At 41.3% G+C, this 15,657-nt stretch overlaps 1 protein-coding gene and 1 non-coding gene across 5 annotated transcripts in view; both read left to right on the forward strand.

The window, feature by feature from the left end:
• LOC145360504 (serine/threonine-protein phosphatase 2B catalytic subunit beta isoform) overlaps positions 1-15,657 on the forward strand; it is a 99,263-nt gene that overhangs the window by 37,179 nt on the left and 46,427 nt on the right. For all 4 annotated transcript variants that reach the window (XM_080215757.1, XM_080215759.1, XM_080215756.1 and 1 more), the window contains exons 2-5: positions 3,557-3,757; positions 7,760-7,884; positions 13,044-13,155; positions 15,045-15,190. In XM_080215757.1, coding sequence (XP_080071883.1) covers positions 3,557-3,757; positions 7,760-7,884; positions 13,044-13,155; positions 15,045-15,190 — 584 coding nt within the window. The remainder of the gene's footprint in view (positions 1-3,556; positions 3,758-7,759; positions 7,885-13,043; positions 13,156-15,044; positions 15,191-15,657) is intronic.
• Positions 13,268-13,405, forward strand: LOC145360611 (small nucleolar RNA SNORA84). The gene has a single exon (XR_013889754.1). It is a non-coding gene; the product is annotated as a small nucleolar RNA SNORA84 (small nucleolar RNA).

A 15,657-nucleotide genomic window follows, 5' to 3' on the forward strand; every position in this document is an offset into this window, starting at 1 on the left:
TAGGACATGGGGGAAAGGTGGGATCAGACTGTTGAATTGGATAATCAGACATGATCATAATGAATGGCAGATCAGAATCAAAGGGCCTACTCCTATTTTCTATGTTGCTCTGTAGGAGAACTTTCTAATTTTGTTTTCATAATCAGTATCTTTAGTGAGTTATGCATAACCCACCTATGATTCATATCTCTCTAACTAGTTATAACCCACCAATGATTCTTTTATATCTCATAAGGTAGTTAGTGGAAGCTTACTTAGGTTGGATTGACAAGATACAGAAACAATAAACTCAGGTTTGAAATCTGTATTTGAAAGATGCAGAAGTTTGGTTAGTTCATTGATTTATAGGTTTGTTTTTGTCACAAGGAGCCGGAGGGGGCATTTGTAAGGTGGCAGTGAAACTGGGTCCTCATCATCATCTGGAATTTAGGGAATTTCACTCATCTGTGTGACAGATTTCCACATATGTGCTGCGTTTTAATGCACATTGATTTAATATTTAGTTCTCTGTTAATGAGTAAACAATGCTGAGAGATGATCTCAAACCCCAGACCCTTAAAACCAAGGCAAGCAAAGCACATGAGTGTTGGTGGAAAATTGAGTTGCCAGTGTTTCATAGGCCAAGTAACCCAAGGCCACAGGCCCATTGTGGATGCCCGAATCCTGGACTCGTTCGTAAGGATTGACCACCTGGGCCAGGTATCAGACAGACACCAGACAGGTTAGAACCTTCAAAAGTAGTAAAAATATAGAAAAGGGAACTTGTGTGACAGGCATGTTTGATTTCATGTTGCTTGCAGAGGAAAATTTCATGATCTTCTCAAACAGCAGCAATCGCCCTCTGATCAGCTAGTTAGTGCTCAGGCACCTTTTTGCTGCTTCTGATGTTTTCTCATGCTCCCTGACTTCAGACTTGTATTGCATTCTTCCTTATTATGACGTAACGTGCAGTTTTAGTTCTCTCTGCACCCACCCCATCCCCAACAAATCCCTTTAACACACGATATCGGACTAAGATCTTTCCCAGTGATGCAATTAGAAACGCTATATTCTAACTGTTATATGAGATGGTAAACAATCTGTCTTTTGACTGGTTTGTATTTTTGGTGGCGATGATCCAATCTTCCGCAGTAGTGATTGATGTGATCCAGCACTGGGAGTTCCCCAGTAAGGGCATCCTTGGTTTCCCCGCGCTGCATCTCTTGGGATCAGTTTCCTGCGTGTATTTTGCATAATTGGAACTGAAACCATGGAAAGGAGGCAGAAAGAAAGCTGGTTTATAATCTTAGAGGAAACAGAGCAATAAAATTACCATAGCATTTATCACATCCATAAAGGCAGTGAATTACCATCTTTCAGATGAGATATTAAATCAAGGCCCTGTCTCCTCTATCCAGTGAATGTAAGTGCCCTGGCCAGTATTTTTTCAATAGTTAATATCATTAAAATAAGTGATCTCATCTTCACCCATGCTGCTTTGTGGGAGCTTGCTGTGCACAAACTGGATATTGTGTTCCCTACACTACACCAGTGACTATCTTTTAAAAATACTTCATTGGCTATGAGACACTTGGCTGTCCTGAGGGTATAAAAGGTCTTTGAGTCAATTACAAGCTGCTACTGCGAATTTGGCACTGCTGCCACACAGCGCCAGGGACCCAGGTTTGATTCCCGGCTTGGGTCGCTGTTTGTGTGGAATTTGCATGTTTTGTGTGTCCGCGTGGGTTTCCTTCGGGTGCCCCAGTTTCCTCCCACAATCCAAAGGCGTGCTGGTTAGGTGCATTCACCATGCTAAATTCTCCCTCGGTGTACCCAAACAGGCGCTGCAGTGTGGCAACTAGGGGCTTTTCACAACTTCGTTGTAGTGTTACTGTAAGCTTACTTGTGACTAATAAATAAACTTTCATTAACATTCATTTTTGCGGTTAGAAAATTTAGATTATTCAAAAATTTGAATGCAATGTAATTTAACAAATGCAGCAGAAGAAATGGCTGTTCCTTGATTGCCATTGGGTCACAATGCAGGAACTTGCTTTGTTCAGTGCGATGGGGAGCGTTTCACCATATGGACTGCAACAGTTTGTTTTACTTTTTTAGTAGGCTTGCATTAACATTGCAGTGGAGTTACTGTGAAAATCCCCTCATCGTCATATTCCTGTTCAAGTACACTGAGGGAGAATTTAGCATGACCAATGCACCTAAGCAGCATGTCTTGGAATGGGGGAGGAATCTGGAGCACCCAGAGCAAACCCACACAGACGTGGGGAGAACGTGCAAACTCCACACAGACCCAAGGTTAGAACCCAATTCTGAGGCCGCAGTGCTAACCATTGTGCCACCGTGCTGCAGTTTGAGGGTCTACAACCCAAGACCTTGAGAGAAATGAGAGATAGGTAACAAATATAGAACTTGCCAGAGTGAGGCATACTCCAAAAATTAAAACATAGAAGGTTAAATTGTTTAAATCTGGCACAATTGCATTAAGCACAAGGCAGACACTTTGGACATTCCAGTACAAAGGCTGCAGATGTGATGTTGAGGTGCAGGAGAGGATTCTTTGTTTGTAATCATACTGCATCTACCTGGAATTGTTTGGATGGTGATTATCCAGCTAACATCCCAAACCTGATTGAACCCACAACTCCACAAGAGAAAAACAAGAGTTACCCTGTGTGGATTTTGAAGTTTAGTAGTGCAGTTCGTGACACTTGAGACAAATGACCTTCCACTCCTTTCTCCACAGTTGTAGGCAGATGAGTTGTTGAGGATTTTACTCTGTGCTAGTGGAAATTTCTAGCCTCATTATGTAATAGTGTTTTATTGGTTTTCATGCTGTTATAGTCCTCTACAATTTGTTCATTAAATATTACAGCTGCTTTAATAGGTTGTGCATATCACCATGAAGGTTTGTAAATTTTCGTTGTTTTTTTCCTCCTCCTTTTTGTTCAGTTGGTGACGGGTACCTTGCTCATGTGTCAAACTGAATGATGAGTTGGCAGGTTATTCATCCAGGTAGAGCCACACAATGGAACTCGCTTCTTTCCTCAGCCACTTTTGTGTGCAGTTTCCAACAGGAGTTGATTGGCGATGTAAAATGTCGCGAGCAATTCACTGATTGATTGTTATTCCTTTCCTTATCTGTGAAACTGAACTTTAGCACCCTGTTGCTTGAGATCAGCTTAGTCCACAATACGGATCAAGCCTGTACCTCATGGGCCTGTAGCTCAGAGCTGCACTCGGCGACACTTTTTATGCTAAATCATCAGGGCCCAGTGAGATAAATCACACCTAAAAACAGATGGCAGAATGAGGAACAAAAACTTTGAGCTACTGGGGTTCAAGAGAACTCTTTAATATTTGACCCTGAGTTCTGATATATTTTTGTCTCACTCTTTCCCCATCCCAAATTGCCAACTCATTTGGTGTTGGAACTATGCAACATTTTGCATTGCTTTTGATGTTTAGATTAATGTCGTTCATCAGTGCCAGTTGTCATCTGTTTTCTATTCAGAAGCAATTGACGCATTTTACTTTGCTCTGTGTCACCCTCCTACAGCTGTGCCCTTTCCACCGACCCATCGCTTGTCATTTGAGGAGGTCTTCGACGTCAACGGTAAACCTAGGGTGGACGTTTTGAAAAATCATTTAATTAAAGAAGGTCGAGTAGAGGAAGAAATTGCACTTAGAATTATTAATGATGGAGCTGAAATCCTGCGAAGGGAAAAGACCATGATTGAAGTGGAAGCCCCAATAACAGGTGAGGCGCCAGCTTACTTCCCGTGTCAGCTGATTTAAATATGTGTATTCCTCTCCCCTTTCTCTCACTTCCATTGAAAACCTAGTTAACGCCAAACTTGGTTGAAATAAATGATCTACTTTATTATTGCTGCCCAGTGTAACATTTCTTAAGGCAGTGTACATGTGGGTGCATGCTCTAGGATTACTACTCTGGAATTTGGATTCTTTTCTAAAGTAAATCATTAAACTTTAGAATTTACTGCTTGAATGCCTTTTTATTGCTTGCCAGATGGCTTAGTGGGTGTAGGAACAACACCAAATAAGCCAGAAGGTCCTGGAATTGATTGAAGGTCAGTGTGGAATTAACTAGTTTTGTTTATTTTTTCATGGGTTGAGTGTCGCTGGCAAAGCCAGCATTTGCTTTCCATCATCGATGCCCTTGAGAAAACAGTAATGAACAGCATTTGTGAACTGCTACACCCATCTTGCATAGGTATATGCACTGTTAAGGAAGAGAGTTGCAATATTTTGAATCCACAAAGGTGAAGGAACGTGTTATATATTTATACACACATTAAGAGCTGAACACATGATTTGATGGTGATGTCATCAGGGCGTTGCCAGAGGCTGATGATTTACTTAGTTTTGTACTCTCTGCAGAACAGAGAACAGCTTTTCAATAAATCTGATGTTACTTTGAATCCAAATGTGCATACTGCATCTTTCCTTGTTCACAATCACACACTCCTAAGATAGTTGGCAGTATAGTTTCAAGTCATGATGCTGTGTGGCTCAGAAGATAACTTGCATATGGTAATTTTCCCTTGCACCTACTGCCCATGTCCTTCTAGGAGTAGAGGTCATAGGTTGGAAGGTGCTTTTGAAGGAAGCTTGGTGACTTATTGCAGAGCATCTTGTATATCAGACTGTTATCACTGTATCAGTGGTGGAGAGAGTGAATGTTTAAGGTTGTAGATGGGGATGCCAAACGTGTAGCCTGCTTTATCTTTCATAACTGAGCTTCTTAAGTGTTAGAGTTGCACTCATCCAGGCACGTGGTGAGTATTGCAACACATTCCTGATTTTGATTTGAAGATAGAACAGGCTTCAGTGAGTTACTGTAGAATTCCCAGTCTCTGACCTGCTCTTGTAGTCACAGTATTTAAGTAGTTGGTCCAGTTAAATTTCTGGTCAGTCATAACTTTCAGTATGTTAATATTGAGGGATTCAGTGATGGAAGGCAAGGGGAGGTGGTTCTCTCTTGTCAGAGATGGCCATTGCCTCACCCTTGTTTGGTGAGAATGTTACTTGCCTCTTATCAGCCCAAAAGCATGAATGCTGTCCAGGCCTTGCTGCATATGGTCACAGACTGCTTCAGTATCTGTAGAGTTGTGAACGGTGCTGAGCATTGTACGATCATTGGTGAGCATCCCCACTTTTGAACCTTGTGATGGAGGGAAGGTCATTGGTGAAGATGGTTGAGCCGAGGACACTACCCTGAGGGATATCTGTGGTGATGTCATGGGATTGAGATGATTGGCTTCCAAGAAGCATTACTGTCTTCCTTTGTGCGAGCTGTTACATCAACTAGTGGAGAGCTTTCCCACCGATTCCCATTGATTTCAATTTTGCTAGGACTCCACATTGATCCACATTCGGTCAAATGCTGACTTAATGTCAAGGGCCGTCACTGGTATCTCACATCTGGATTTCAACTCTTTTGCCCATGTTTGAACCATAAGGTAAGGAACGAAGTGAGCCTAGCAGAACCCAAACCGAACATCAATGAGCAACTTATTCTGGTGTAAAGTATTGCTGATAGCATTATCCAAAGATGTGCGGGTTAGGTTGATTGACCATGCTAAAATTGCCCTTAGTGCCCTGAGATCTGTAGGTTAGAGGGATTAGTGGGTAAATATGTAGGGATATGGGGGTAGGGCCTGGGTGGGATTGTGGTCGGTGCAGACTCGATGGGCCGGATGGCCTCTTTCTGTATTGTAGGGATTCTATGGATTATTAATGTTTGATAACACTCCCATCGCTTTGCAGATGGTCTAGAATAGAGGAGGCTGATAGAGCAGTACTTGGCCTGATTTGATTTGTCCTGCTGTCCAGGTGAGTGCCAGTATTGTAGCTGTACTGGAACAGTGTGGCTAGTGGATAGCTAGTCCTGGAGCATGAGTACAGTTGGTCTCTGTATCCTTGTGTGATGCAGTGAAGAGGACAGTCAGATTTTCTTCCTTTGTCTGTTATCCCCACCAGAAAATTGTCTTGATTGTAGGTCAAATTTAGACTAGTTCTGGCTTTGGTGGTTAGGACTGACCAGCACAGCCCACAAGTCATTGCAAAAGAACAAATTTCAGATCTGTGGGAAGAATGAGGGGAATGGAAATAGGTGGATAGTTCTTTAAAAGAGCCAAAGAAAGCACAGAATGCACCAAATGATGAGGAACTCTGCTGTAAGGTTCTATTGCCGGAGGTAAACACGCAGTCAATATAATCAGGCTGCTGGTTCTGATTCATGTTATAAAGAAGAGTTTGAAACACGTTTGGATTTGTGTACCATTCATAGCAAGACTTTCTAGTTGTTCCTTTTCTGGACAATCACAGCAGGAAGAACTAACTGGTGTCATCTACCTCACTGAAATGAAAATACACTTTTCTAATGTGTGAATTTTTCAAATAGTAATTATACTTAAGATTATAATGCATTGCCTTCCTGTTAGAGTTCTGCAACCTATATTCCTCAAGCACCTTGTACCTTAACTATTGTGAGAGCTAGGGACCTGCTCATCATTGGATGCTGGGTGATGTCAAAAGTAAATTTATTAAGTTGAATTATCAAGTGTCGGACACCAGGTTGCACGCAGCTAACTTATCATAATTTGCTTTTCAGTGCCATTTCTTTTTAGCTCTCTGCACATACCACCAAAAGTAAAGTTAAAAAAGCAAATAGATAATTAACGAATGTTGGTGATGAATGAATGTAAATGTGGAGCAGGTCAGTCTGCATTTTGAAAGGGTGTGTAGAATTTTGGGTGGAAGCCAAGACTTCATATTTTAAATGAGTTCCCAAGGGTGGATGGTTCTATATTTTGCACCTTGTGTCAAAGGCACTGCGGGTGTTCAGTAGCATTAGGCGACTGATTAACTTTTTTGAAGCAGGATCTGATGAAGGGCACAGACAAAAAAAAAATATTCGACTGTGTTTTGATACTCTTCTAATTCTTTTCTTCTTGCTCCCAGCTTAGTTGAGAAGTTAGTCAGCAAGACCGCTCACGGCAAGGATCTACAGCAGGTGCTGCATCAGTTGCCATACACTAGAAAAAGTTCAGCTAATTGACCTTTATTGCACGGTAGCTAAACAGTTAACTGTTAGTATGTGATTTATGTAATTAACCTTTCTCACTGTTGCACACAGAATTTGGATTAAGCCTCTTATGGTTAGTAATCACTGCTGCCTGATTAAGCAAAGTTATAATTTTACGTTAATACTGTTCAACAGGCACCCTGAATGTAAGATGATAGCAGGAGACTAAAGGTTAACATTACCTTATCCACATTGTTTCAGGCTGGATTTATTATTGGTTTGAAGTTTGCAATTTTCAATGTGACCTCATCAGTGAAAACAATAATCTCATTTAAACTGTAGAATAATGACATTTTAACCTGATTATTTCAGTGTGGGTGTCAGTTAGCTCAGTTGGGTAGATGGCTAGAGTGTGATGCACGATGACGCCAGCAGAGCAGGTTCGATCTCTGTATTGACTAGAAGTTTATGGAAGGCCTGTCTCCTTGCCTCTTCCGTACTTGTGGAGTAGTGCCCCTCATGTCGTATATAATCAATGGGGCCTCTTCATTGAAGAGAAATATCTGTGTTCTTTATGAACGATAGCAAAGTACTTCCTTCACGCACAGTGAAAGGAGTGCATTTCTATACAGTAGATGTTCTAGGTGAGTATCAGTGCTTCGATAATAAATGTTGATTTGAGTCTAAAATGCAGCTATTGTCTTCTTCTAGTATGCGGTGACATTCATGGTCAGTTCTTTGACATGATGAAGCTATTTGAAGTGGGAGGGTCACCAGCCAGTACCAGATACCTCTTCCTTGGTGATTACGTGGACAGAGGTTATTTCAGCATAGAGGTAAGCAAGCTTGGTGAAATCCCATTGTCAGCAGATTTTGCTTAGCCCAGTAAGTGAAGAGGAAGGAAGGTTGGATGAGAGAGTGCAAGAACGACCATTATTGAATTTGAGCTTGTATCAGTCTGTTTGTTCTTTTTGCAAAACAAGTTGCTTTCTGTTATCCCATTAGATATTAACTTAATCAAATTCTTGACTTAATCATAGTAGTTTTGTTCTGCATTTTAGCAATGTAAAATGTTCATCTGCATTGCAGGATGCGACATCGATGGTCATGTTGCATTTCTGGGGGTCAGTGTTGTTGAACCTGAGTTGGGATTCTTGCTGCTGATTGCTGTTTAGTGCCTCTGACAGAGCTGCACCTTGAACAAAACAGGATCAAGTTTAGCCATATGCACGCAGAAGTTGCATAGTCTGCAGTACAGGTTTCTCTCAAGTAACTCATTGGTCAAGAAAACACAATATTGCCACTACCAATTCTGAACTCAGTCCGTAGTAGGAGTCAGCTCTTTCTCAACAGGAGGGGAGAAATGCTTCAAAAACTGGTCTTTGTAGAAATGACCTTTAATAGACAATTTTTTTCAGTTTTGGAACAGATCAGATTTGCCACTTTTATCTTGAAGTGTCATGGGGGTTTCCTATTTTCAAAGATGCTCCTGAGGAGTCTGCCAATGATCGTGAACTATTTGAATATGTATTCGGATTTCTGTGTTCAAGTGCACATATTCAACCATATTGCATGATGGCACAATGCATAGCGCCAGTGACCTGGGTTCAATTCCCGACTTATGTGGGGTTTGCACATTTTCTGCGTAGGTTTCCTCTGGGTGCTCCAGTTTCCTGCCAGTTTGAAAGACATGCTAGTTAGGTGCATTGACCCCGAACAGGTGCTGAAGTGTGGCAACGAGGGGAATTTCACAGTAACTTCATTGCAGTGTTTCACAGTAACTTCATTGCAGTGTTTCACAGTAACTTCATTGCAGTGTTAATGTAAGCCATACTTGTGACTAATAACCTTTAACTGAAGAAGAATGTTCATAGCATCATTGTTATTCTTGAAAATCATGCATGAAATCCAAGAATTTGTCATGCACCTTTTTCTGTTGTATTCACACTTTCAGCTTTTATGATGGAGGAGGATGTTTTTCAAATGAAGCCTGTCGGTATGTGCCAAATCTGGCCAAAACTTGAGGATGTACAGTTCTGCAGGGCTCTGCTATGAAAAGCCAGTCTCCTCTTATTCTCATAAATGCGCCTCCCAGTTGCGATCACTGCATAGTTTTCAAGAGCAGGAGCCCTCTGGCTAACTTTTTCTCACTCCGGAGCTAGTTGTAAAGCCCTAACCACTCCCTAATGAAATCAGTAACTTACCTGAATTGAACCTTGCCTTTTTGGCACAATTTCCCAGACCTAGCAACCCTTGTTGGCTGGCTTAGGCACTGCTTGAGGAAGAGAGCCGATAAGTATTTTAGTAATGTTATTACCTTTTCCCTGTTTAGCTGTCCTGTCCCAATTAATAAGTGACTAATAAAAATCTCCCAAACAACTTGATTTTAATTTGTCTTTCTAGGTTAAATACAGCTTTCTTCTTTGATTTATTTTCACAATTTGGAGGTTTGTAAAGCACCCTAAAAATGTAACAAGCTTTATTTTTAACATTAAGGTCCAACCATATTAATTCCTTTTCCTTCAGCATGTGTTCTCTGCTTTTCCAATGTTGGCACTGCAAGTCCTATCTCATCATTTCTATACCTTCTCCATTCTTTTAAATAGGTACTTGGCCAGTATTTATTTTCCCATTTTGTCCCATTTGAACAGTCTTTTTATTTGAGCCTAGTTCTTGTAAGGGAAGGTTATTTAGTCCGTCAAGCATTCCTCAATTTAAAGAGACCGTTGCCAATTTGTAGCCATATCAGTATCCTTGCACTATTAACCTTCATACCTTGATTATCAAAAATCAATCAGTTTGGGTGGCACAGTGGTTAGTACTGCTCTCTCACAGTGCCAGGGACCCAGGAACATTTCTGGCTTTGGGTAACTGGAATGTGCACATGCTCCCTGTCTATGTGGGTTTCCTCCCACAGTCCAAAGATGTACAGGTTAGGTCGTTTAGCTGTGGTAAATTGCCACTTTAGTGTCCTAAGATTTGTAGGTTAGTGGGATTAGCAGGGTAAATACATGGAGTTACAGGGATAGAGCCTGGGTAAGATGCTCTGTTTGAGGGTCAGTGTAGATTTAATGGGTTGAATGTCAACCTCCTGCACTGAAAGCATTCTGATTCAGATCAAAAATTAATTGATCGCTCATCAGTTGCTGTTTGCAGTTGGAAGAGAGAAAACTGCCTTCACTTTCCTCAGTTTGTTTATGCAATACATCAGTGTTAACCGTTTAATTTTTTAACACATTTTTTATGACCATTGTAGTCCTGTCTTCTCATCAGTATTTTTATTTATTGTTCCTTTGGCTAAATTGTTTCTGTTGGTTTTATTTTCCTGGGCCTTGTCCATCCTTGTCTAAGCTAATCTTATGAGACTGATCTTATGGGTTAGCTTATGAGGAGAGATTAAATAGACTGTGTCTGTACTCGTTGGAGTTTAGAAGGCTGGGGGAGGGTGGATCTTCTAGAGACTTACAAGATAATGAAGGGGCTAGATAGGGGTGAGGTAGAGAGATTCTTTCCACTTAGAAAGGAAACCAGAACTACAGGGCACAGCCTCAAAATAAGTTGGGGGGGTGGGGTGGTCAGTTTATAACGGAGTTGAGGAGGAACTTCTTCTCTGAGGGTGGTGAATCTCTGGAATTCTCTGCCCGTTGAAGTGGTGGAGGCTATCTCGTTGAATATGTTTAAGTCACGGGTAGATAGATTTCTGATAGATAAGGGAATTAAGGCTTATGGGGAGCAGGCGGGAAAGTGGAACTGATCCACTTCAGATCAGCCATGATCTTATTGAATGACTAAGCAAGCTCAAAGGGCTAGATGGCCTACTCCTGCACATATTTCTTATGTCCTTAAATACCTCATTGTTTCTTTTTTAAAGAATGTTGCCAATACAGTTGCAAGCTTCTTGAAGAAGAACTCCCATCTGTCCCAGTATTAGTGCCAGTGCTTAAGAGTGGAACTCCTCTCCTGTTGCCGTTTATTATCCAGGCATTAATTTCCCTAATCTTCCCATTCATGTTCTAGAAGGCAGCGTAAATCAGAGATTACCACCTGTGAAACTCTTATTTTCTGCCTGTTTCTTAATCAACATTCACCTTTCTAGACTTCAGACCACTCTCTCTGCTTACATTATTAACTTCGACAGGGGCCACAGTAACTGATTGCTATCTTTCTTCCACAGCCCTTTCCAGTCAATGCAGTGTTAATATATCCAAGCAGCTAAGAGCCAACAAAGCAGCAGGAATGTCTGTTTAACTTGTAGTTGATAGACAGTTAAATGTCAACCGAACTGCGTTGCAGAAATTTTGATACGTAGGATTCACAAGGATGGTTACATGCACTGCTTGACTCTTGAGATCGTGTTATGAGCCTGGATGACCCTTGAATGGGATTGCACTGTGTTCACTGGGAGCTTTCCACTACTGGTGGGCGCTGTTAGGCATACTGCGTTTTGTCAACATAGCTAACTGTTTCCAACTTTGAAAAAAAAGGTTAGGCATGCGTTTTTCATTTAACTGGGCCCAGTGGTATTGGTGGTGTGCTCCTCTTGAGAGAAACATTTATAAATTCATTTAGTGTTTAAGGAGGCCAGTCAGCTCATCATGCTTGGACTGGCTCTTTGGCAGAACTATCCAATTAGACACACTCCTCTGCTCTTTTCCATTGGCCTTGCCAGTTCTTTTCACTTTTGCATCCATTTGCTTTTTGTATATTGTTGTTTAATCTGTTTCCACCGTCCTTTTTAGACAGTGCAATCCCAATCATTTACATTTAAGATTTTCCTCATCTCTGCTTTTTTTCTTTGAATTATCTTAATTCCATGTTGACTGATTATCAACTCACCCACTATTTGAGAACTGCCCTACATGTACTAAACCTCCTCAATTTTAAACATCTGTGTTCGATCTGCCCCCAGTAATGCAATAATGTAAACAATTCTGGCTTCTGTGCTCCCACAGAACTGGAGTTGGTCATTCCTGTTGATAGTTTATTCTTTTTGTCTTAAGTGGCATTGTATTCCTGCCCAGTGATACGATTGATCCAGACCAGAGGAGCAGGATTTTAAAATTTAACCTTAAAATTTTAGTTCAGTAAGCAACACAGATTTTCTCCTCCTTGCAAATAAATTTCCACTCTTGTGCGTCTGTCATGGCTCAATTCATAGCCATGACTCACCTCTGAGTCAGACAGTTGTGGGTTCAAACCCCTCCCAGAGAGTTTGGCTCACATCCAGGATGAAACTTCAGTGCATTACTGAGGGAGTGCTGCACTGTCAAAACATTAAACTGAGGCCCCTGCCCTTTCTCAGATAGATGTTAAAGATCCCATGGCAATATTTGCAAAAGAGCAAGAGAGCTTTCCTTGCTGTCCTGTCCATCGAGTGTTTAATGCAGGAGTTCCCTAATTATGGTCCAGTTGAGAACTCCAGGAAAGCAATGGCTGAGGCTGTATCACAAACATGCACACAATGTTTGTAGTTCTGAGGACCCTAGAATCTTCTGAACTATTGTAGACAAAACCATTTGCCTCAGTCAGCAATTCCTCCCCCCACCACCCATCACTGCTCTCAATCCTGGAGTTGCACTGATTTGATGGGAATGCTAGCCTTAATGATCTGAAATGTTGTGATTTCAAGAAGAAATTAGATATAGCTCTTGGGGCTAAAGGGATCAGGGGAAAGGGGAGGATCTTTCATGATCAGCCATGATAATGAATGGTAGAGCAGGCTCAAAGGGGCTGAATGACCTGATTCTCTTCTAGTTTCTATGAATTAATGTTTCCCATTGCCTAGCACAAATTCCATTCGCCAAGATTAAAACAAAAGGTATATCAAAATCATCAGTCGAGATGTTTGGTTCCAAAGTTTATATTGCTGAACTATTGAAAATAAGACTGCCTAACTCATGAGTTAACTATTCCAATATTTCACAGCTTCTTGTGGAAAGGTGGCTATATGTGCCTGCTAATCTGAATCCTAATTTGATGCTTTTCTTTTAAACAGTGTGTTCTCTACTTGTGGGCTCTTAAAATTCTATACCCAAATACGTTGTTCCTTTTGCGTGGGAATCATGAATGCCGACACCTCACAGAATATTTCACATTTAAACAAGAATGTAAGTAACTGTTAGCTTATGTTGCATAGTTTGAGCAGGCTGTGTGACTTGTATTCTGTAGCTGTATAGTGTTCAGGATGATTAATAATGACGAGTCTATATTCTGGGGTTTGCCCTGTGGTTACTGTAAACTGGGATGACCGTACAGTTCTGCAGTTATTAAGGATGGGCGAACAGTATCACTGTGATATTTGCATGGAGCCTGTGATGGTTGATCTTCAGTCTCTGTAGCCCGGTCACAGAAACATTGAATTGAATAATTTGTGCTTTTAATTGTCAGCTGCCTTTTAAGCTAATGGGAAGATTTTGTCTATATCTTCACGTTGAAATCCACATTGGATAGCTGTTCACTGCTTGTGCATCCCAGTTATTATTCAGAGCCTCTTATTCTGGTCTTGGTAGCACTCTGTGGAATAGTCACTGCCACTGGTGATTGGCCATGGATGCTTTGCAATCGTGGATCTTTAATCATGGTGGAGAAAATATTTCTTCCTATATGCTACAAAGTACACTGTTGATTTGAGTTGTGGCTTTGACTACCTGTGTCACACAGAGAAGGAAGAACTCTGTGTCAATCCCAGTCTGAGTTTACTGATCTGTAATGGTTGCAGTGGTGATGCTACTGAGGAGGTGGGTGCTGAAGTCTGCCAAGTTCTCACTTCTGGAATTTTCATTAGGTGAGGACAGAATCAAGTGGGTGATCTGTTCCCATTGTCCATCTCTGACGTGGGAAAGGCCTTGGGGTGCTGGAGGGCAGCTAGAGCCTGGATCTTGTATCATCGCAAGAAAAGAATGCTTGGGGACGGAGGAAGAGAAAAATTGTTGCCCACATAGTTGTCTAGACTGGGGTTACAGTAACAGAGGTAGTTGTTAATGTTGGAATCATGCTGCAGTAGCATGGGGGAAGAGGTGGCTCAGTGATATTGTTGCTGGACTAGTAATCCAGAGATCCAAGATAATGCTGTGGAGGCCTGGGTTCGAATCCCACCACAATAGATGGTGAAATTTGAAAATCACTGTTGATTGTTGAAAACCCCATCTGGTTCACTAATGTCCTTTAGGGAAGGAAACCTATCAACCTGACCCACAGCATGTGACTCTAGACCCACAGCAATATAATTGATTCTTAAATGCCCTTGGGGGATAGGCAATAAATGTTCGCCCAGCCAGTGGCACCCACATCCCATGAACAAATGATTTTTAGAAATTGCTAGTTAAGAGCAATTGTCCCCAACTAGAGAAAGATTAGGAGTGGGATTTTCCAATCCCATCCGTGGGCAGCAAGAATGGAGAATTTGGCAACAGTCACAACTCCATTTATTTTCAACACCACTGGAGAATCCCAGCTACCAAGGAGATTTTTGGTGTTGGGAGCATTTTGAAAAATTGGGGCAATTGGGAGAATGGGGATGGAATTCCCTGATCTCGTTCATTCCCGCCTGGATGCCAGCGAGAATGGATAATTTGGTGCTCAGCCAAAACTCCATTTGCTTTCAGTGGCGCTGGACAATCCCAGCCGCGGATGAGGTGGGAGATTTTTGGTACAAGAAATCAGTGCAGAAATACAAAAACAAGTTCACACTGGATGCTGAGAAAACAAGCGGAAACTATGTCATTACTCTGCTGTCTTAGAAATAAACCTGGCTTAAGGAAAAGACTGGCTTCGGACCTGCCCTTTCTCAATATATAATCTGTGAGTCTGAGAGAGACTGAAGGACTCTGCTTGGAAGCATGCAAACCCTATGAGCTAAAATGACAAAAGGGTTCATAATGGGAAGGGAAGAGGGATTAAAGTAAATGTTACCAAAGGTAAATATGAATATTGCATAATTATTTAATAGGTATCAAATGCAAGACCAGAATATTAATCCACATTTCTTTTCAAATAGGTAAAATCAAATATTCGGAAAGAGTGTACGATGCGTGTATGGATGCTTTTGACTGCCTTCCCCTCGCTGCACTGCTAAATCAGCAGTTTCTTTGTGTTCATGGAGGGCTTTCACCAGAAATTCATAGTTTAGAAGATATTAGAAAAGTAAGTATTTTGTACAATGTTTATTAAATGTAGTAGCATTTCAGGTAGGGATGAAGAGAAATTATCTTCCAAAATTTGCAGAAATTTCCAAGCTTGTATTTTTGATCACTATTTTCATCTTTCCTGTGGGTCTGGGTGATCACTAGAATACAAAAATGCATTCTTATTTGCTCAGCTTCCACGTGTGAATGGATTATCCTTCAAGAAATGCCCAGAAAGTTCTGTGCAACCCATTGAGCTACAGTTGATCAGCGTCTATTCACCTCTCCTTCCCCTCTCACCCTGTAGTAGCTCTAGTATGTTTCCCATGCCAGAAATGATATGCAAGTTTTTTTGTTGTGCTGAAGTCTGCAGACAATGGAATAGAAGTTCCTGTTTTTTTTCCTGTTACTTATTGACACCATCACTGCCTCCCTTTAAAGACACCATTTTCCTTCATTCAAAACTGCTTTCTTGCCTGTCTTAAC

This window comes from Carcharhinus amblyrhynchos, chromosome 31 (genome assembly GCF_965287045.1).
Source record: "Carcharhinus amblyrhynchos chromosome 31, sCarAmb.v2.hapA, whole genome shotgun sequence".
In the NCBI taxonomy this organism is placed as follows: domain Eukaryota; kingdom Metazoa; phylum Chordata; class Chondrichthyes; order Carcharhiniformes; family Carcharhinidae; genus Carcharhinus; species Carcharhinus amblyrhynchos.